This window comes from Erpetoichthys calabaricus, chromosome 18, assembly GCF_900747795.2.
Source record: "Erpetoichthys calabaricus chromosome 18, fErpCal1.3, whole genome shotgun sequence".
Lineage (NCBI taxonomy): Eukaryota > Metazoa > Chordata > Cladistia > Polypteriformes > Polypteridae > Erpetoichthys > Erpetoichthys calabaricus.
In genome coordinates, this window is record NC_041411.2 from 36,308,345 (window position 1) to 36,331,279 (window position 22,935).

Below are 22,935 nucleotides of genomic sequence, written 5' to 3' on the forward strand. Positions count from 1 at the left end.
AAGAACAAGAATGTAGCGTAACAAGACTTTTATTTTGGGGTATTTAAGCTAGCTCTGCTCTCTGCCCAAAACATCTCATGTCTTTTAACCAATCAGATGGATATGTAAGTTAATGAACCAATCAGAGTAAATGTCAAGATTAATACAGCACTATTCTGTAAATTCAATCGTCTATACCAGCGTTTCTCAACCTTTAAGTATTTGCGACCCGAGTTTTCATAACAGTTTTAATCACGCCCCCCTAACGTTTTTTTGAAAGGAGCCCACTAATACCAATTTGTTCTTTTTTAATTAATGATATATCATAGATGTATATTTTATTATATTTACTTAACATTTATCTAACTCTATAATTTATTTTTCTAGTATCAGAATGTAGTTTAAGTTAATTTGTTTTGGTTTCAATAGATGTATTGTTCATATTTTCGATTCTTGTTTTCTTTTTTTCACATCTTTGCGCCCCCCTTTTTGTTACTTCGTGCCCGCCCCACAGTTTGAGAACCACTGGTCTATACATTTGCTATTTTGACCACTGTGGTGGAGGGCCGGGACCCATACCCGGCTGGGACTCCGCTTTGGCACTGAATCCGGGGGAGCAGACATGGGCTGCACACTACGTCCCCCGGAAACGCTTGGTGGCTGCCCTCCTGGGTTGCATCGGGGCCACAATCATGGAATACCAGAGCTCAGTCCTGTTGGGCTCCGTGGCCACTACCAGGGGGAGCTGCATGGCTTCCTGAGCCTGTGTGGGCTGTGATGCAGCCTCACCCAGAAGGGCAACCTGAAGTAGGTCAACGAGCATCTGGAACACTTCTGGGGGTGCTATAGGAGGAGCCTGCAGCCACTACTCTAGGCGTCAGAGTCTGGAGGAGGAGGAGAAGGAGGACGACGATAACGAGGACGAGGACAACAACAACAAAGCTGCCTAGGAGGAGTGGAGGAGAAAGAAGTGTGTGGTTTTAAGGTATTTTCTTTGTGTGTGTTTGGGGGACTGTGTAGGGCCTATGGGACACGGGGAAGACGTGCCTCATGGCTGAAGACCACAAAGAATAAATCTTTTTGTTTGTTTTTACCTGTGCCTCCGTTGTCAGCCTGTGTCGGGTTGACGCTTATATAGCGCCTTTGCCACACCACTTACTGCCAACCTCTGCCCGGGAAACTGTCCCGCAGTAGTTTGTTGTATAGGGTGCTCCCTCTCCAGCATTTGCTACAGTAATAAAAGACACATTGAACAAGCTTCCTCCTGCCTGGTTCCTGACTCAAAAAGGTCCTGGTTTGAGGACAACATTTCTTTCTTTAATATATTTCGAATTGAATATCCACCACACTGTTTCCATTGTTTTGTTTTGAGTACTTTAGTCCTTATCAGGTGCCATGAGACAAGTGACTCAGTGAAGTGACCTTTCATTCTGTCCTTTGAAAACCCGCGTCACTGCACTGCACTGCACCCCATCAACTTCTTCCTCTGACCCTCCCTAAAACTTGCACCACACATGTGCAGTGGCACTGGCAGACCCCAGGAATTCATTTGCTGCTTAAAATGATAATTGTCGTTTAATTTGCACCTAGCTGTACTTACCTGTCCATCCTGACAGGTTATAGAATACAATTAAAAATATTTAATATGATAGCATGGTGTGAGGGACAGCTGGGATGCCCTCAGCTAGGACGGACCAGGGCAGATTGCATGCACAGGGCATCGTCTCCCCTGGATGGCTAGATGGCAGTCCACCTGGGGGTTGCAGCAGTGCCACAGATTCCCACAGAGGACCATGGGAACTGGACTTCTTTGACTCGACCCTGTTGGGTTCCGTAGGTGCTGCCAAGTAGTGCTGCTGGGATTGGCGAGCTCTCCTTTGTCGGGCTCCCTCAGATTTGCTTCCATACCACAGCTTTGGTACACCAGAAGTGCTTCTGGGTGTAACAAAAAAGGAGCTGCCTGCCACAACTCCCATATCCAGAGTCGGGAGGAAGGAAGACGAAGTTTGCTGGGAGGAGTGGAGGAGGCAAAGAGAGGGAAAATACGACGATATTCAGAGCATTGCTGTTTGCATAATTTGTATTGTGGTTGTGGTGTGGGAAACGCTGATTGGAAAGGTTTCCCACAAAATAAATCCTCGTTTATTGTGATTTGTGCCCAAGCCTGTGTGTGCCAGGTGTTCGGGGAGATGAAGTGCCCCCTGGTGGTCACAATTAATATATTTTAAAAAGGCCATTTTATTAAAGAATTGCTATGAAGCTTTAAAATCCATCCATCCATCCATTTTCCAACCCGCTGAATCCGAATACAGGGTCACGGGGGTCTGCTGGAGCCAATCCCAGCCAACACAGGGCACAAGGCAGGAACCAATCCCGGGCAGGGTGCCAACCCACTGCAGGACAGCTTTAAAATGATTAGTTAAATTTAAATAATAAAATATTAAAATAATTCTGTTTTTATTCATTTTCTTTATCAAACAATATTATCAAACACATGGCTACTTGGTTATCAGACTAATCCAGGGCCAGTTTCACTATTTAGAGTGGCACTATTTAGGGGACAGGGGGTGACTTTTTTTTAAACAGTACATGCTCTAAACACTCAACACAACTGTTTGATTATATTGTTTTATATTATTTTTGCATACTAATGAAGTTTGGTCTAAATGTATGATGACCGGCATGTCAGGTCAGGCTGGTGAGTATGCACTGGCACATTGCCACACCCACCACATGACAAAACAACTCAGGATCCTGGTTGGCAACCCCCAGGCAGAAACGTGGTCCAGCTTAACCCTCCAATAATGACCATCTATCTGCCACAGTCAAGTGTTACATGTGTGTCCCCTTGGCCTGGTCCAGCCACCCAAGAGCTCAACAATGAGGATCCTGCAAGCTTGATCCCCCTTAGGGAATCGCGCCACAAGTGCCATAACTGACACTCCCTCACAATGCAGGTGATGTGCCTCATTCGGGACTCCATGAGCAACCGCTCATTCAACACAAAGTCAAACCAACAGTACCCAAAGATTTTCTGGAAAGACACAGTACCAAAGGAGTCCAGTCTTCGTCTCAGGTCACTGGACAGCATCCATGTCTCGCAACCATATAGCAAGACAGGAAGCACCAGGACTCTAAAGACTTGGACCTTTGTCCTTTTGCATAGATATTGAGAGCGCCACACACACACCCCTTTCCAGTGACCTCATGACCCTCCATGCTCTCCCAATCTGTCTACTGACTTCATTGGATGAGTCACCAGAGACATGAATGTCACTGCCGAGGTAAGTAAGCCTCTTGACAAGGTCGACACTCTCTCCGCAGGCAGACATACTGCTGATGGCTGTGCCCAAGAGGTCATTAAAGGCCTGGATCTTGTTTTTTATCAGGACACTCACAAGCCCAGACACTCAGACTCCTCACTCAGTCTCTCAAGTGCCCCGATCAGAGCCTCCACTGACATCACAAAGATCACAGCATCATCGGCAAAGTCAAGATCAGTGAATCTTTCTTCACTAATTCTAATTCTAATGTGACAGTTGACCCACATGTGGTGTTCTAAAATCTCAATTTGCACCGCACTCGGCAAAAGAATAAAAAAAAATATTGTCACAATCACAAATTTAATTTTGCACCCCTAAGGTTTAACCCTACTACCGAGCCACCACAGCCAAACAGACCAATCAAATTGCTTGGCAGGACAGGACACACACACACACACACCCACACACAGACCTTGTGAAACCCTATGGCTTGCTGTCTTAGGACATAAGTGACCTCCCTGTAAGTCACTTTAGCTATGTTGCTTGTCATCAGTGCTTTGAATATTTGCAGTGTTTCTCCCACTCTGATTTCAACCAAAACCACACAGATGTTAGATGACAAAAAGTTCATTAAACTTTGCTTTAATGAAACGTCCTCTTTTCCCATTGATGCCTCCCCCACTTTGTCCTTCACTTTTTCCTTCTGACTTATGTAAACATTTCTGTTTACCTATAATTGATGGATATTTTCTTTTCCCAAAATACTATAGCAGACCCACTGTTTACAGTTTTTACAATCATTTTCTAATCATGACATTAATGAAAAGCCCAAATTTTGTCAGTATCTGACAGCACAGTCTCACTTCATTGCTGCTTTTGTGGTGCAGGACCTGTGAGAACTGCTGAACTGTGGTGCCAGATCACTAACAAAATGGAATCTTCTGGACCAGTTTAATTTTTTACTACCGTAACCAATTACTAAAGGAGTAGTAATCTGCCTCACATTACTATAAAACTGCCAATATCTACTGTACTTCCAGCCAGAGAGAAATGGGTGTCAAAGGCCTGCATAGTAGGAAGGAGTGCCCTCATAATTAATGGTCCAGGTGGATCCATACATACCAAACTGTATAAACGTTTTGCATTTATTGACACAACACACAAAGTTGGGTCAAACACAGGAACAATGAAAGTGCAATCCTTATTTGTCAACTTGCCCACCTTACATAATAGTAAAAGCTCTCCATCCTCTCTCTTCTCGTTAGTCTCTCAGTCTCTCAGACAGTCCTGACCTGTTTAATCCTCTCCTGATTCAAAGGTTTACTGGTCTTAGAAATATCTTAGAAAGTCTTATATTTCCACCTAGGTCAATTATGCTTAATAAAATCTTGGAGTCACTAAACCACAGGGCCCTCCTGTGGAGCCTGAGGGTATTGCATCTCTGATCCTTAGCCCTTAAATAGATGATCCTCTGTGGTTGTTTTCCAGTCTGGTATCAAATGTTGCCACCAAATGGCTGTAGGATGACATTATCATCTTTCTGTGTAAAACTGATGTGTTATTTTTGCAATTTTACGGAGATCAGCAGTGACCCAACCCATTATGATTTCTCAGTTTGTCTATTACAGCGGCGTAGTCGGCAGGATTTTCCAACCGGAGATAGAGAAACCAGTAAACCTCACGCATCTGGTGAGGTTCAGGCTTTGCGAGTTTAGGTGGGCAATCGGCAGCCCCAATTTGCTGAGTTGGAGGCTCATCCAGCTGCATGGATGGCTCTCCATGAAGAGTGATCATTTGTGCCCTCCCAGGTATGTGTGCTGCTCTGTCCCAATGAACATACAGTGTCACATCATCACTTGGATTGTATTGATTGGGCACACATACTGGCCCCATTCCTAACAGTTGAGGCTCAGAGGGCTTATTCCGACCTTGGCCGGGAACTACGATCAGCTCAATGGTTAGGATTCTGGCCTAATATTGCGGTACTGCAGACCAGCAGATGTGGTGCTTAAGCCCTGAGAGGCTGGTGTGCTTATAAGTATTCAAGCTCTTGGGGAAATTCGGATGCTGGCTCAAACCGTGGACCAAAACCACTGAGGAGGTGTTGGAGTTAGTTTCGTGCTCTACCTAAATCTCTTGCTTGACAAGTCCACAGCTAAGTGTGGAAAAATATGGAATTGCTAATTGAGGCTTTTGAGTGACTCCAGATGGTGATGCAAGTCAAGTGTTTGGAACAGCCCGATGATCACCAGAAACCCCAAAAAGGTTGTGGCTCACGTATTGAGCCCAGCGGATGCGACACTTAATCCGTCACTCTGACAAACACCTGCCTCTGTTGCATTGTTTCAAGAGCAGCGAGGTGGGTCATGTCATCGGCAATTGTCCACACGTTAATGAACCGATGGACTCCAGCTGGGCCCAGGGAGGAAGGCATTGTTCTCTGACCTCTACTAACCCTCTCTCCCTTATGTGTACAGGTGTGGTGGTGGTTAACACAATTAGGGGCAGTGCTCTTATCGATTCTGGAAGTAACATTTCCATTGTTGTTTGCCAGTATGTACTCCTACAACAGTGGGGCTCAGGAAGGACCAGTCTAACACATATTCACCCGGTGGTATCATTCCACTGCACAGACACTGTTACTGTTATGCAGAACAAAGCCCCCCAAATCCCCCTGACCCCCACCTGGTCATACTGGGGTGGGATAGATCCAAATGAAGCAGTAGCATAGCACAATTTCCACAGTTAAAAACAATGATTGTGGACAGGTAAATCCCATCCCAAGTTGTCTTCAAGCCGTGTATTTCACTGTTCGTTTCTCACAACATCTGTGCAATTGTTCAGTTTGTAAGAATGTGGAGTACCTAAAGGAATTTCAAGAGGATAAAGGACGATCACACAAAGTCCACAAATAAAGTATCTACACCAGGGGTCAACCCTGCCACTGCCTCTAATAGACAGAAGTGCTAAGCCCCATGTCATGCTGCCAGCCAAAGCAAAATCTTGTAGCATTTTTAAAAATGTATTTTTGATTTTGTAACACAATATCATTAATGCTTAACAATAGCATATCAGGTACTCTGCCGAATACAGACTGGTTTTAACTGTAGTTTAAAAGTTAAATGCTGTTAACTAAATAAACACTTTTTAACCATTGGGCAAGACTAAACATTCCAAAATCTTTAATTTTATTTACTTAAAGTTCATTTGGGAAAGCAACTGGCAAATCATTAACTCCATTCTATGCACAGGATTAAATAAAACCCCCCAGTTGCTGTAACTGTTTTCTTGTTGCATTTGGAAAGAAGACCCCAAGCAGTCATGAAGCTCATTTTCGGGATTCTACTTGTTGGTCTGTGGACTCTGAAAGCATCCGAATCTGCTCGACCACGGAGGAGCGTGAAGGAGGTAACTGTCTAACTTTTATTCCTGATATATTTTTTATTGTATGCCAAATAAGTACAACGAGTTTAGTAAGGTAGGTGAGTGGACTCCCAGTGACAACTTTCAGGGCTTTATCCTCTTCAGAAACCTCATCTCACACCTCCAGAAAATAAAATCCATTTTTAAAAATTGATGAAATGGGAAATAAAGGAAAAGAACGAAACCCAGACATCAGTAGCTACTGATGCCAATTGGGATTTTATACTCTTCGCAAGGTCTGACCAAATTTTCTAGCTTTTTATTTGCAAACTGAAAAGACCTTAAATAAAGGTGTCCCCTCCAGCAAAGTCTCCCACCATTGATGTAGATGTGTCATTTCATTTTTCATGTTTGGGAAGCATCACTGGAAGTCTTCAGTTTTTAGGTATTGACTTCCAGTTTTGTGTTCTGCTTACTGACTGGGATGTTGTCTTCTAGGAGATTTGTGAGCACCTTCATGACTGTTGCTTCTCCAATCATCTGTCTTTATGTTCTGCACACCTTTAGGCTGATCTTGACATCTACAGCTTCAATGTGGACTGCAAAGTGACATCTCGATATGCGCACACTGTGATGGTCAGCCGAGTAGCCAACCGAGCCAATGTGTCCAAAGAGGTCACCTTCGATGTGGAGCTTCCTAAAAGTGCCTTCATCAGCAATTTCAGCATGTGAGTAAACATTTTTGAGTTTGATTTCATTGCACACCCTTCCAGGAGCTGTTTGGTGACATCTGTGTGTTAAATGTTCTGATGTTGTTGGGTCATCGAAGAAAAACTGTCAGTTGATGAGCCCAGCCTTACAGGGGCTGTCTTTGTGATGGAATACCCCAAAAGAAAGTTGAGTGAAGCAGATGTGTCTGATTGATGACAGACCAGAGAGAGTTTAATGCATCTGGAGACGTTAATAACTAAGAGAGGGCTGCCAGTAGACAGCACAATGTCTCACTTCATTTATCCCTGCTGTTTTTCTCCATTGTATGTGGGTGGGCAAGAAGGTTAAATAACTAACTCAGCTAGCACATGTAGGCACTGGTGTCTTCTAAAGCGGACATCTTATGTAAATAACCATCTGCCTATCTGCAGAAAGGGCTAAGTGTCACCTGTCACTTTGATCTCAGAGCTGCGCAACACAAACATTGACAGTTGAGTTCAGCATTTCAGAAGAGGGCACAGAGGGCTCTTCTGCTCTTATGAGAGGCCAGTTCTATTGATGCTTGAAACACTTAGTTGTATGCATACTCTAATTGGTTGATGCAAGATATCCAGGGTGCACGGCCAGCACGCTAACTGATGCCACCTGAGGCAATGGGCATTTTGACCACCCTCAAACCCCTCGTATATCCTGACTAGGCACTTACTAATCCACTTACAATACATATTATGATAATAGCTTCATGAAACAATACACAACATTCTTAGAACAGAAGACAAAAATTATTAACAAAGAAATTATTAAATAAATATATATATATGCAACTTATTTTTATGTATGCATTGTCACGGGCGGCATACCCAGCCGAGACGCCTGGAAGAAAGGGAGAGGGATTATACCTCCCCCGGGCCACGAGAGGACAACTGCCCTGGTTGCTATGGGGGTCACAAGAACCCTATAGGGGCCCTAGGCCAACGCCACGGGGCATTTACTGGATCCTAGAGCCCTGGAAGCCAGCACTTCTGCCAAAATACAGTGATATAAAAAATTACAGGAAAAATTAAAAAAGGAAAAAAGAAGAGGATATTCTTTTAAATAGGAAAAAAATCATCTTTAGAACAAAAAGTTAAATCAAAAGAGGAATAAAAAGAAAAATGTCAACAAAAATGCAATAATACAAAACAAAATGATAATAATATAAGCAAAGATATGACAGTAATAATAATGATACAATTGAATTCAAAAATATGAAGACAAAAGTGTTCTTCATATGTGTTCTTGAATTCAACTGTGTTTTTATTATTGTTACCATATTTTTGTTGATATTATTATTGCCTTGTTCCATTTATTGTTTTGTTTTTATTAACAAACTACTTTTTTATTTTTTTTTTGATTTCACTAGCTGTTCTAAATATTTATTGTTCCAATTTAAAAGTGTGTCTTCTTCTTTTTTCAGTTTTTTTTTCATCTTTACTAGGTCATTTTGTTTTCGACATCAATGTGTTTTTCATAATATTGCATTTTGTTTTTGTTTACATATATATATATATTAGCCGTTCCCCGTAGTAGTGAAACAGGAGAAACTTTAAAAACCAATAAACAAAAAGGTATCACTAGCTAAGCAGATGCAAGTTACACTCCAAAACACAGCGGTAGACTGACTCCCCACTCCTGACGTCAGGCTTCCTCCTCTCCTCGGCCCGCAGCCTCTGTCTCGGATTAGCGCGAATATATCGCTCCTGCAAGCGAACTATGATTCTTACCGCGATGAGTGAAGTCGCAAAATCAACTGGAATGTTCAAGCAAATGGATATGGTGGGTTGGATGACAACTGACTTACTGACTGTTCAAGCAAATTCTAGAAAAAAGCCCGATCTAACTCCGTTACGTAGTTCTCTTGTGAAAAGCAGACAGACAGATAGACATATGTTGGATTTTATATATAGAGAGATTATATACTAATATTGGATGTTGTCCCCCTTGTTTTTGTTACTCTTTACATATTAGTCTGCTCAATTTATTTTCACTTAAGTATGTACATTATCACGTTCATTGTATTTATAATTAAATAATGAATTCTCTTTCAATATCTTTTGGTCTCATATTTGTTTATAATTATTGGTTCTGCTTGGTGCCCCCTTTTTCTCTCTTTGTCAGTATTTCTGTGAGCAATGAATTATTTTTTGAGCAGTGGTTTGTTAGTATATTGTAGCATGGATGTGAGTGAGACTACTGAAACACGTAGATATTTGGATGGCTTTCAGTCTTTCGTATACCTAAAAGCCAAAATATACTGTCATAGTTATCAACTGTAAATCCCTTGAAATGAGACTGGCTCATTTATTATGGTGAACTGTTCTTCCTAAATATCACTTAAATAACAACAAAGTGGAGGTATCTCCAGCTTGGCCTCAGGATGTAAGGCTTCAAGGCTTATAGCATTCTGAGAAACAGAGCAGAGTCCGGTCAGATGTTGGAACTCATGTGACACACGTAACCTCTGCTGGTCTAAATATGGATAATTCTGGGTGTAGGAGCAGGGGTTGCTTTCAAATACAAGACCCAGCTAACAGGCACATCATACAAGTGGTGGGCTGAATCCATTAAAAGCTGTTTGTCTTTGCCTCTGAAGGACAATGGAAGGAAAGACGTATGTGGGAGTGGTAAAGAAGAAAGAGGAAGCCAAGCAGCAGTATGACCAAGCTGTGGCGCGAGGAGAAAGTGCTGGCCTTGTCAGGTAGGTGTAGATTGTAATTGGGCAAGGAAAGGGTCCTTCCATTATTTTGCTGTGTTTAATTGCTTGGTGGCATCATTCAGACTGTGTGAAATGTCTCCTCGAAGTGACACACAGCTTCAATGCACAGTACCCTGGATCATGTAATTGTTTACTCTTATCTGTTTGTAGGGTCTCTGGGAGGAAGATGGAGGAGTTTAAAGTGTCTGTGGCCATTGCTGCACACAGCAAAGTAACATTTGAGCTCACCTATGAGGAGCTGCTGAAACGCAATTTAGGAAACTATGACATTGTCATAAAAGTCAGTCCCCAACAACTGGTGAAAAACTTCAAGGTACAGTACTTATTAAACTCTGTTTACTTTGCTCTTTGGCAAGAAATTTGGCAATGCATTAGAAAAACATAGAAAAACATTCACACATCACCACTGGTGTGTCTCTTACTGTCTTGGTCTTCTAATGGATGTCAACTTTCTGTTGTGTTCGACTATAAAGGCTCACTCCAAAAGGGGAGCAGTTTCTGATTTTTCACCTTCATGGTAAGAGAAGATAAGGAAGATGGGTCAAAGACTGTGTAACATTCATTCCCTTTCCCATAATGCCACAGGAGAATTGTAGGAGACACATTAGGCCGATGTGTATAACGACATGTAAGTAAGATTACATCCACTCTACCACATTTGTACTTAAAAACAGTGTTTTTTAAAACAAAACTGTCTCCGTCCACACCGTAGTTTTGACTTAATTTACAAAAGTATCAGGGTCCATACTGAAACACCTGAGACGCATGTGCTGGTGATCTTTGCCTACACTGGGCATGTGCATATCGACGGCAAACTCTGAGACGGGACCACACGTAATGAAAAACTCGGAGCCCTCTGAAAATCTGATCCCTGTGTGCTTTATGTGCTTTCAAAAGTATCAGCACGTGCAGGGCTCTGAGAGGACGTTCAAAGTATAGAAAAAGAAAGACGGAGCCGCAGCAAATTGCCCCCGTATCACGAAAATGCACTGATTGTACTTGAACGGAGCAGTCTTTAGAACTGGCAATGGTAGTCTGTTCATTAAGTTACACTTAAAAAAAAAAAAGCTGATTACCTCGATGTTCGTTCATAAGAGCATAAGCAGTCCACGGTGATCATACTCCATCTTGTGCCAAACATTTGTAAAACTAACTCAATAGAGCAAATAAATAATGAAATTCGCACCCCCGTGTGTCTGCCTCATTAGAATATTAGAACACTCTAGACGAGAACAGGCCATTCAGCCCAACAAAGCTCGCCAGTCCTATCCACATATTTCTTCCAAAAAAACATCAAGTTGAGTTTTGAAAGTCCTCAACGTCTTACTATCAAACGAGTCTATTGTTCTTTGTGTAAAGAAAAACTTCCTAATGTTTTTGTGAAATTTACCCTTAATAAGTTTCTAACTGTGTTCCTGTGTTCTTGATGAACTCATTTTAAAGTAAAAGTCTCGATCCACTGTACTAATTCCCTTCATAATTTTAAACACTTCAATCATGTCGGCCTCTTAATCTTCTTTTGCTTAAACTGTAAAGGCTCAGCTCTTTTAATCTTTCCTCATAATTCAACCCCTGTAGCCCTCTAGTCAGCCTGGTCGCTCTTCTCTGGACTTTTTCTAGTGCTGCTATGTCCTTTTTGTAGCCTGGAGACCAAAACTGCACACAGGACTCCAGATGAGGCCTCACCAGTGTGTTATAAAGGTTGAGCAGAACCTCCTTAGACTTGTACTCCACACACCAAGGTGCTATATAACCTAACATTCTGTTGACCTTCTTAATGGCTTCTGAACACTTCCCTCAGATCCTTCTCCTTTATAATTGCACTGTTCTGCCACTGTTTATAATGTATGCTGTTCCACTTATGCCATTTATGTCATTTGTATGTGATGTTGTGTTATGTTATAAGCAGCTCCTAAGCTATGATGTTCAATTCCTGTACAAATAATTCTGATTCTGTTCACAAATCACCTGTAGGTGCTTCCCACTACAGTTGTGCTTTGGTCATGGTGGCTTCTTCTTATTATTATTACATTAACCTCCATTCTTCATGAAGCCTTTGCCAGTTGAGAAGTCTTCACTTCCATTGTTGGACATGTCCTACCAATCAGACTTCTTGTAAAGTCCCTGAGCTCTCACTTTTATTGCTTCACTAACTAAAGAAGGACATGTCTGACACTCTTGCTCCATGCCCTCATTTCTTTAAAGGCTGCTACTTTATTGCCTGCAGGGTGTATATATGTGCTCTGACTAGCAATAATCCAAGGTGACTAAACTCAAGTTGGAGCCTCTCTTCCACTAAGTGAAAAGAAATTCGCTAAATGAAAACCAATATTAGAAAAAAATTTGAAGCCAGTCATTTTGTGCTACTAATTTTTATTTCATTTAAATGTATCTGTTCAATATTGTTCTCATTTTCACAGTATAGTTTTCTGTTATTAGTCAATTGCTATGAAATTACATTTAAATACTTTATGATTCCATTTTATAAAATAAACCTCTATGAGAAAAGACTAAGGTGGGTGAACAATTGGTAGTTAAATATTATATACAGTATAAAGAAGAATTCTGGATTAAGTTGATAGATAGATAGATAGATAGATAGATAGATAGATAGATAGATAGATAGATAGATAGATAGATAGATAGATAATGAAAGGCACTATATGAGATAGATAGATAGATAGATAGATAGATAGATAGATAGATAGATAGATAGATAGATAGATAGATAGATAGATAGATAGATAGATATTGTGGGATATGGCCAGCCATTCATCCTGGCCAATACCCCCAGGCTGCCAGATGGAGCCCTCCCTGCAGCATGGAGGTGCCCCGAACGCCAGCAGGGAATCATGGACATTGGAGTTTTCCTTCACAGCCCTGCTGGATACCATGGGGGCCGCCAGAGGACGCTGCAGGGAGGTATAAGGATTTTTATGTGCACTATAACCTGGAAGTATGTCCTAGTCACAGCGACAGAAGAAATTACGTACTTCCGGGATGAAGAAGAAGAGTTTTCACTTGACACGGAAGTGCTGGGTAATCACATGGACTGAGGGATCAGAAGCACTTCTGGGTCAAGGACTATAAAAGACTATGGGAAACACCAGAGCATTGAGCCGAGTTGGGAGGAAGGGTGACTGAGCTGCTGGGAGGTGTGGAGGATTATTGAATGTGATTATTTTATTGTTTATTGGAATAATGGAGGTGGTGGTGCTTTGTGCACTGTATTATTATAATAAAATAATAATTTGGACTTTTATCTGGTTTCTGGCATCTGGTCCGAGGGTTCAAGGGGACAACAGTGCCCCCTATCTGTCACAATAGATAGATAGATAGATATATAGATAGATAGATAGATACTTTATTCATCCCCTCAGAGAAATTCAGGTGTCCAGTAGCTCAAACATATCAGCAGAAATTGTTATAAATTATTTAAAAAAATAATTGTATGATTTTTAGTCAGAGCAGATGTCAACTTTGATGACTGCAGTGCTGAGCTCACCACATGAAGATGTCAGATTGCACAATGAGAAATGGCAGGACATGACAAATTACATGACTTCATAATGACCTTTCAGCCCTGTTTCATAGTTCCAAAGTATCGTGAGCTCACACCTTTTTTCTGATAGCCAGTGACATGCTGCTTATCCACACTGGTGCTTTTAGAATGCTTTCCAGGTATGACAAGTTTAGTTGCTATTTCTGCCTTCTTTTCTTTTTTCCGTTCTTTCCTGGTGCATAAAACTTGGGACATCAGACGGTAAGTTGCTCTTCTGTTTGCAGGGTCTAAAACACCCGCGTTCCTTATTCCTCATTGTTGCAGTAGATGCCTTGCACTTCTGGCTGTGTGCTGTTTGTTTGTCAGCTCTCAGATACACAGAAACAAACCCCTACAACTTAAGATAAAATCAGACCTGTTTGGCTTTGTCAGGATGAGGTGCAGTCTGCTTAATTTAAGTTGCTGGGGATGTCAAATGATGTAACTGGCAGTCACATGAGCAGATTGCAATTGCATTCCAACTCACTAAACGTAAATGAAGTCTGTGAGTGAAAATCTCTGGAAAAATCATGTAATGTGACAGGGCCTTTACTTTAAACTGCTGGTAATACTGTCATAAAAATGCACCTTCCTTGAAAAATTCTAAAAGCCGTTATTTTATTTTTATTTTTTTCAGATTGATGTAGACGTCTCAGAGTCCCAGGGAATCAGCTTTTTGGATGTTCAGGGGAAGTTCCTAACCCAGGAGTTAAAGAATGCCATTCAGAAGACGGTTACTGAAGACAAGGTATGGTCCAGTCTTTATTTTCAGAGGTGATCAATCCAGATTTGAATATGATTCTCTTGGTCAGCTATTGCAGGCTGTAAAAGATGAGGCAACACCCAGAGAAAGAGTTGAGGGACCAAGTGGTGATCCCCATACACTGTAGAATAATAAACAGAACAATTAAATAAGCAGCGTCCTTCCAGACGTGAGTCTATAACAAGACTGTCATTCAGATGTAGTCTTGGCCATTATATGGATTCTTTCTTGCAAGGGTGGGGGTAGGCAGGTCTTCATGGATCATTGAATCTTCTGCTGAGTTCCATTTGAAGTGTGAAGTTGGAATGTCTAAGCTCCTAGTCAGATTTTTCAAAGGGAACAGCCCCCTTAAGTCAGATTTCCAACCTGGAAGCTCAGGACTGGTCTGTTAAGCCTGAGTTTGTTCGACTTCAGATTATGACATAAATCCAAAATGGCGACATACACCACAAACTTTAGTGAAAGCTGTAATATGATACTGTTTATCAGCACTTGTCTATTTGTGCCAGAAGTAATGGTGGAGTCTCCATTTTGAAGGACTGCCTTATTCTATTACCTATAAGGTTTATTCTTGTTATTCATTGTTGTCGTCCTCTACTGGCATTTTCGTGACACTCAAAAATAAGACAGATGTGGAAAGTCTGCTTAAACAAAGTCAGTCATTGTTATTTTATTTCTTTTCATTCAGATCCATTTAGACAAAGGAGAGGAAAATATTATACACATGTTCTGCCTCAATGTGTCTGGCTTGATCACTTTTGCAGCACATCATGAAGTTGGGATTCTTCTGAGTGGAGGGGTTTAATTATAAACAATATACAATCTCTTGTGGAGAAAAGCTCCAGGAACAATTAGTAATCTGCTTTTTTAACTTCTAGGCTCACATTTCATTTGCTCCAACTATCGATCAACAACGGAAATGTCCAGAATGTCAGGAGTCTATTTTGGATGGAGAATTTATAATTAAATATGACGTGAAAAGAGAGACGTCAATCGGCAATATTCAGGTAAGTCGTTTTGTCTTGTTTTATTGTAGTATTGCTCCAATGACAAAAACATTTTCTCTTTTACACTTTGTTTGAGACATGAATTACACAGTACTGGGCTTTTCTGAAATGGTAAACAGAAACAGGACCACAGATATCTGGTAAAACTGGGATTAGATTAAAGGCACAAACTTGATAGTTATTTAGAAATTATTCTGAATATCCTTCTTTCTTCTGCTTTGCCTGCCTATTCTTTTAACTCTCTATTTCAATCTTTCCCAATCTAAATATATTTTGTGATCTTCTGCCACACTGAAGATCAAAAAAGGGGACGGGCCTATAAAAATGCATACAAATTGAGGTCTAGGCCCCAGGAATAACCCTCTTCTTAGCAAGCTTATCCTCAGCCTTTCAAGCTTACACATCCCGAAAAATAAGACGAAAACTTATAAATAATAAAAACCTCAAAATGTCCACAAAAATGGAGAAGATGAATCCTGTTAAAAACCTCCAACTCAAAAATAACACAAACTTATTTTAATATTTAAAAATTCAAAAAGACTTAAAAAAGAAAAATCTAATATAAGCAAAAATAGAGCAAAAACAGGTCCTTGAGATCCACATGAAGGAGACAGGTCTGATAACATATAATATTACTTCAGAATGTTACATCCATCCATCCATTTCCCAACCCACTGAATCCGAACACAGGGTCACGGGGGTCTGCTGGAGCCAATCCCAGCCAACACAGGGAACAAGGCAGGAACCAATCCCGGGCAGGGTGCCAACCCACCGCAGGACACACACAAACACCAAGCACACACTAGGGCCAATTTAGAATCGCCAATCCACCTAACCTGCATGTCTTTGGACTGTGGGAGGAAACCGGAGTGCCCGGAGGAAACCCACGCAGACACAGGGAGAACATGCAAACTCCACGCATGGAGGACCCGGGAAGCGAACCCAGGTCCCCAGGTCTCCCAACTGCGAGGCAGCAGCGCTAGAATGCCACCGTGCCACCCAGAATGTTAACATATTAGAAAAATATAACTTAGAAAAATAAATGAATAACACCATATTAAATAAATTAAAACACACTGAATAAAAACAAAAGCAAAATTAATTACACAATATTTTAAATTATCTCTCTATTATAAAAAAAAATCCTGGGAGAGAAAGACTAGGGAGACGAGACGTGATCTTCACCTGAAGATCACGGAAGACACTTAAAAGACCCGCGAAACGAAAGAGAATGGCCATGGAGCATCTCGCGGGAACCTTAAACATGAGACTTTGTGCCAAGAGATTGACCCAAAGGGACGTAGAACATGAGATTCTTTCAAGGCACACCCTACTTACTACCAATATCAAATAAGACCACAGCCAGCAAAACACTCAGTCATGTAAAAACTTTGAGCACACACAGATCCAGGGCTCTCAGTGCATATAAAGCGTATAAGGACAATACATTATAGATGAAACATCGACGACTAAGCAAAGAAGAGAGAGCAACACAGAGAAAAGAGACTCAAAAGCGTTGGAGAGAAAAAAAATGGAAAAAAGAAAAATAATAATCTAGGTGCAAATTCATAAAATAAGGAAAGTAATAATCAGCCCGGAACAAGTGGAACTGAAAAAAAAGCATGTCCAATTGGGCTCAGAATTAAAAGGCAAAGAGTAAAAGACCAAGTAGAACTTCATAAAGATGTTCAAAAACATTGGCGCTGTACACATGCAAAGCAGGTTAGAGATTATGAAAGCAGTGGAAATCGAAAGGCTCAAAAAAAAACGTTGGCGCGATACACATGAAGAGAAAGTTAAAGAATATGAAAGCAGGAAAATTAGAAAGTATCAAAAAAATCGCAATAATGCAAACAAACGAAAATTATTACTTGAAAAAAGAGAAAATAATCACCACGGACCAGGTGTCATTGGAAAAAAAAGCAGGTCAAAGTGAGGTCAGAAATAAAAGACAATGAGTAGAAAATAAAGTAAAATGTCATAAAGAGGTTAAAAAACGTAGGTGCGAAACACATGCAGAGCAAGATACAGAATATGAAAGCAGAAAAAAAGATAGTGTCAAAACAAAGAAAGTAAACATCGCATTAGTGCAAACAAAGATAAATTATTACTCGGAGAAATAACTAAAAGTCGAATAAAGATTGAATATATGGACATAGGTGATATGTCAGAAGTATGTAAATATTGTAAGGCTTTGAAGTTTAAGTCAGAGAATTTCAAAAACGGAGTTTACCTCACACGCATTTATTGGTTACTTTACAAAAAAAATTATTAACTGCTGATGATGTCGATCATTTTGTCTGTGCTGAAATTCCAAACAGAGAAACCTATTCTGAATTATGGTACAAAGTCATTAAACACATGTCTCACGGACCTCATTTAACCTTTTAACCGCCAACTCCCTAAATATTCCCCATGCCAGGAGAAACCTGAACAATTTTCGTTTTTTTACTTTACATTTATTCAAGCAGTATTTACCTGCTGAAATACCTGCTGAAATGTTTCAAATAAATGGTCAATCAAAGGATGTAGCTTGAACAAGCGGTCACGGTTTGGATCTTTCATATCTGGCTCAGATAACGGGCAGCAGTCCAGTTGAGATGCTGGGGATACACCCACTCATCGCCATCATCCGATGCGTCGTCATTCACAGTATCATGCAGTGCACGTTGCTGATCATCATCGCTAAAATCTTCTTCAGAACTGCTACAATCATGATCAGAATTATTGTCCAAAATAGCCTGCAAAACCTCACTTGAAGTCAGATTACGTTTCGCCATATTCACAGCTTTCACTTTCGAATCACATCACGTGATCGGCCAATACAAGCGCAGAGTTGTCGAAATACAACGTAGTAATAATACCCACGCCAAACCGTCAGTTATACTACGCGCCAGGCATTCACATAAGCACAGGCAAATGTGCCGGATAATTCCGGCAGTAAGGCGTCAGCAATAAAGCTATGATGCCGGATATAACCGGCAGAGGGCGGTTAAGGGGTTAAAAGATTCAGCATGTTGGACTTGAAAGATTCCAAATATTGTTTTTAACGAAGTTCTCAAATAAAAGTGAAACTAATGAAATAACAACAATTCAAAGAAAAAAAAAATCTTAAAAGTGTGTATCCGGAAAACCAAACACGGGGGTTGGCGAGTGAAGCGGGCAGGGGGCGAATCCCCTTAGTATTTATATAATAACACAAAGAAGAAATAAACAATAAACTTACAACCCCCAGTCTCGGCCCTCTTTCCTGTACTGCGTAACTCAGCTTTTAAACCTCTCCTCATAGTTTCAGTTTGTAGCAAGGCTACGCAGAATTAACACTGGGTTTGCTTTGTTGACTGCCGTCACTACATAACAGGGACTTGATAATGCAGAAGGAATATCCATTCAGGCATTGCAGTCGATGACTACATTTTGGAGGTCCCGGCTTGGTAGAACTTCCCACTGCCTAAGGCAGGCATCATGTTTCTATGTCTACCACGCCAGGAAATGGGACATTTTAGCAGGAAACTCTTTTTAAGGACGGCCACTAACCATGAAAGGGGTGAGAGGAAAAAGAAGCAGCAAAGCAAAGGGCTCGGCTATCTTAGCCTACGAAGACAGCAATGGTGAACTTCATAGAGGGATGTCCACTATTTGTGGGGTGGCCACCCAGAAGTAAAGAAATGGCGAAGTGAATACCTGAGAAGATGTGTGGGTTTTGGTATTTGGCCCGATGGATCCCCGAATGATCCCACCGGTGAGTCGCACTCGCTCTCTCTTCCTTGGGATAGCAAGAAAGCAGCCATGTCCACCTGCTGACTGTTTTTTCACATCATTCAGTGAGAACTTTAATCCAGGATATTCATCGACATTTCACCCTAATTGTGTTTAATCATTTCTTTCTTATTTTTCTGTTTTTTTTCTATTTTTTGTACTATTTTTGTTGTTGACCAGGAATTAGGGTTTTCTTACAGCATCCGTGGGAAGTGGGATCACACACCGATCACTGGTTTCTTGATTGCAATACACTTTCATATTTAATCAATTGTACCCATCATCTGGTTTTCTTTTGAGTATTGGCGGGAGCAGAAGGGGGTAAGAGGGGTCAAGGACTGGATATTTTTAATGCTAGTATATCTTTCGGACATCACTCACTTCCCTTTCAGGCGGTGAAGTGTAATGATCGTACCTTATATAATTTGATTGTTACAAGATTGACTCACAGAATTTTCCTCCTCCTTAATTTCCTTCTGCCTGGATGACCATATTTCATAATGTAGAGTTATGTTCCCCTGGGATCATAATTATCTACAAACCCAATACTCCCTGTACTCCCTTGTCACAATTTCACATTTCATGTCCCAGACAGTCTTCTGCACACATTCTGGTTCTGCTCTTCTGTTTTTTTTTCCTTTTGGACTTTTGCAACTCACTCCTTGGCTTCTTTCCTCCTCTACTTTCCCCCACTACCAGCACAACTTTAACTGTTTAGGCAGTCCTGCTGCTAAACATCTTCTTGCTTCATGATCAAAATCCCCCAAGACTATCTTGAATTAATAAAACATTCATGAAAACCATTAGGACTGGCCTGCCGCTGTTGAGTCCTTTAAACCCTGGGTGTCTGCTGCTCATTGACACTTCTGTCAGTTCAGTGCTCCCCGGCTCAGGATGGGACGGAGGGTTTTGGGGTGTGTGTTCTGTACAATTCTGTTTAATTTGCTACACTGGGAATTCTGAATAAACAATTGATCACAAAAAAATTAATAATTTGGGTGGATACCAGCAGATACTTCCAGAAGCACAACTGAGAAATAAAGTAACATGCTGTCTTAAGAAACAGCAATTAACTGAGAAGACAGAGCATGAAGTATCAGACAGGGGTATTGGCCGGGATGAATGGCCGGCCATATCCCACACTATCTATCTATCTATCTATCTATCTATCTATCTATCTATCTATCTATCTATCTATCTATCTATCTATCTATCTATCTATCTATCTATCTATCTATCTATCTATCTATCTATCTATCTATCTATCTATCTATCTATCTATCTATCTATCTATCTATCTATCTATCTATCTATCTATCTATCTATCTATCTATCTATCTATCTATCTATCTATCTATACTGTATGTGGCTTTTACAGCAATGGCAACAGATTCTAGCAAATATCTTGCTGAATTTTGCACTCTGCACTTTTCCAATACTTTTTATTTACTTTTTAACTTTCTTAAACTGGAACAGCAAATCAAATGTTTTAAAAGAATTTTAAAAGAAAAATAATGATCCCAACAGGGAAAGTGTTTCATCTGAAAACTGACATGCTGATTACTTTGGATGCGTTCTGCCATTTGCACATCCTCAATGTTTGTATTTATTCATTAGATGGAAGACATTTTTAAATTGTTGATTGTGCATACCTTTGCCACACAAATTAATATTTTCTTTTCCCAAAATGTTTATCAAACAGCATTTTCATTTGTCTTCTGGCCTATTGAAAAGTGTATATGTTGGATGAGATCATTTCCTTAACATTATTTCCACCTCCATAACAATGCCAAAGAATCCAGTGCAGCTCCAAGTGTTTTACAAAATGTCGAAGAAATTGTTATAATTTATAAATGAATACCTTGCCTGCCAGATGTGGGATGGCTTCCTCCCATTTCTGACCTAAAGAGCTATTTCTTCCTCTCAAGTTCCATTTCTCTTTTTACCACGCTTCTTTTAACTTCACCTGTTTGTTGTCTGGTACAAATCTTGTAATCGATATTTAACCCACTTCCTATTGTCCAAATGACTTGAAATTTTGCACACTTACTCACTTCTGATGACAATACATGAAGCAATAATCAGTTTCATTAATTGATCAATGAATCCATGTTAATTAAGAAATGAAATTTTCATATGAAGAATAGTTAAAGATTTCACCAAGAGATGGCGCTAGTAACGGATAGAAATATTAAAGGAAGTGTTAAAATATTGATTACAAAATTATACTAAAACGAACTCAAGACTAAAAAGTTGTATATAATATATATATATATAAAATACTTTTTAAAAACCACACTTATATTAAGTTAAAAAGTGTACTAAAAAGTAAAAAATAAGTCTCTCATACATCAATCGTAAAATCAATAAATCAATCAATAAAATCTTAGTAAAAGCGTCCATGCTTTAATTTTACGAGTGATGTATGAGAGACTTATTTTTTTACTTTTTAGTACTTTTTAACTTAATATAAGCATGGTTTTTAAAAAGTATTTTTTTATATATATATTTTATTGTAACTCTTTTTGTTCTTCTTCTCATAACAGAGACTTTGCACCATAATCTACTTCTAAATCCATGTCCATTGATCCCTGGCAAAAGAAAACTTAAATTTTTATATTGTTTGTAACAAAATGCCTATTGAATATTTTTCAAGACATAACAGATTCATCTAAGCACAAAAATTATGCAGCATACATGAATGAGGCCTTTAGTTTCACAAATTTACAACTATCTTCTCCCCTAATCCTTGTTCTGGTGCCATTTAGTGTCTGTTTTGTGGTCTCAGCCATGTTGCTTGTGAAATGCATTGATGGTATCGTTGAGTGTGATGTCACTTCACAAATACTATTTAAGATTATTGTGCAGTAACATCAGTGCTCATACTTTGGATAAAACATCTAATAAACAAGCTCAATATCATGCAAGATTTATTATTTTAATTTATTTGCTTACCCAATACTTTTATCCAAAGCCACCTACGAAAGCCGACAAAGTTAATTAAACATCAGTCTGGCCCACTATTTAGGGACAAGAGTTACAGGACTAGGATCACCACAAGTGAAGAGCTCAGAACAAAATACAAGCGAATTACATTTCCTTAGATACATACAAGAACCTATCATGACCATTATCAAGTAGACAGAAATCCACCAGTAAAGAGAGTCTTCAAATGCTTCTTAAACACATTGAGGAAGTCAGAATTTTGAATGGAAGTGGGCAGCTACCTCATTCCACCATCCAGGAGCTATACATGAAAAGAGTCTGGATTGAGATGTAATGCCATGCAGAGGTGGCACCACAGGATGCCATTCATCAGCAGACCTAAGCCGTCGAGAAGGAGTGTAAGACCTTGTGAGTGTCTCCATATGTAGGTGCTTACCTGTTCAATAGTTTGTGGGCGAGCATCAAAGATCTGAATTTAATACATGCAGCTACATGGAGCCAATGTGGTGCTCTGAAAAGAGGAGTGACACATGCCCACATCGGCGAGTTGAACACCAGACATGCTATGTAGGGAAAGGGATTTCTGATAGCCAGAGATTGAGGGAAAGGAATTTAATGTAGCCAGGACTTTTGCTTTGTGACTCTTAATGTTTTCAATTTGGCAATCATTTTTTCTCTATTGACTTCCTAGATCTGATAATGTTGCTTATCAAATGGCTATTAAAATATATTTATTGGCACCACAACCAATAGCAGCAAATGTAAGTGATGCAAAGAATTGGACAATCTGGCCGGGTTCATGCAGTCTTCATTCAGTCCCAGGTGATTGTTCCCAGATAGCCCAGTTC

At 40.1% G+C, this 22,935-nt stretch overlaps 1 protein-coding gene across 1 annotated transcript in view; it reads left to right on the forward strand.

Annotated features, from left to right (window-relative positions):
- Positions 1 to 6,502: 6,502 nt before the first annotated feature.
- LOC114668876 (inter-alpha-trypsin inhibitor heavy chain H4-like) overlaps positions 6,503 to 22,935 on the forward strand; it is an 84,456-nt gene continuing 68,023 nt past the window's right edge. The window contains 6 exon segments of the mRNA XM_028824869.2: positions 6,503 to 6,650; positions 7,173 to 7,333; positions 9,949 to 10,053; positions 10,222 to 10,384; positions 14,250 to 14,360; positions 15,254 to 15,382. Of these exon segments, the coding sequence (XP_028680702.2) occupies positions 6,564 to 6,650; positions 7,173 to 7,333; positions 9,949 to 10,053; positions 10,222 to 10,384; positions 14,250 to 14,360; positions 15,254 to 15,382 (756 nt within the window). The 5' untranslated portion in view covers positions 6,503 to 6,563.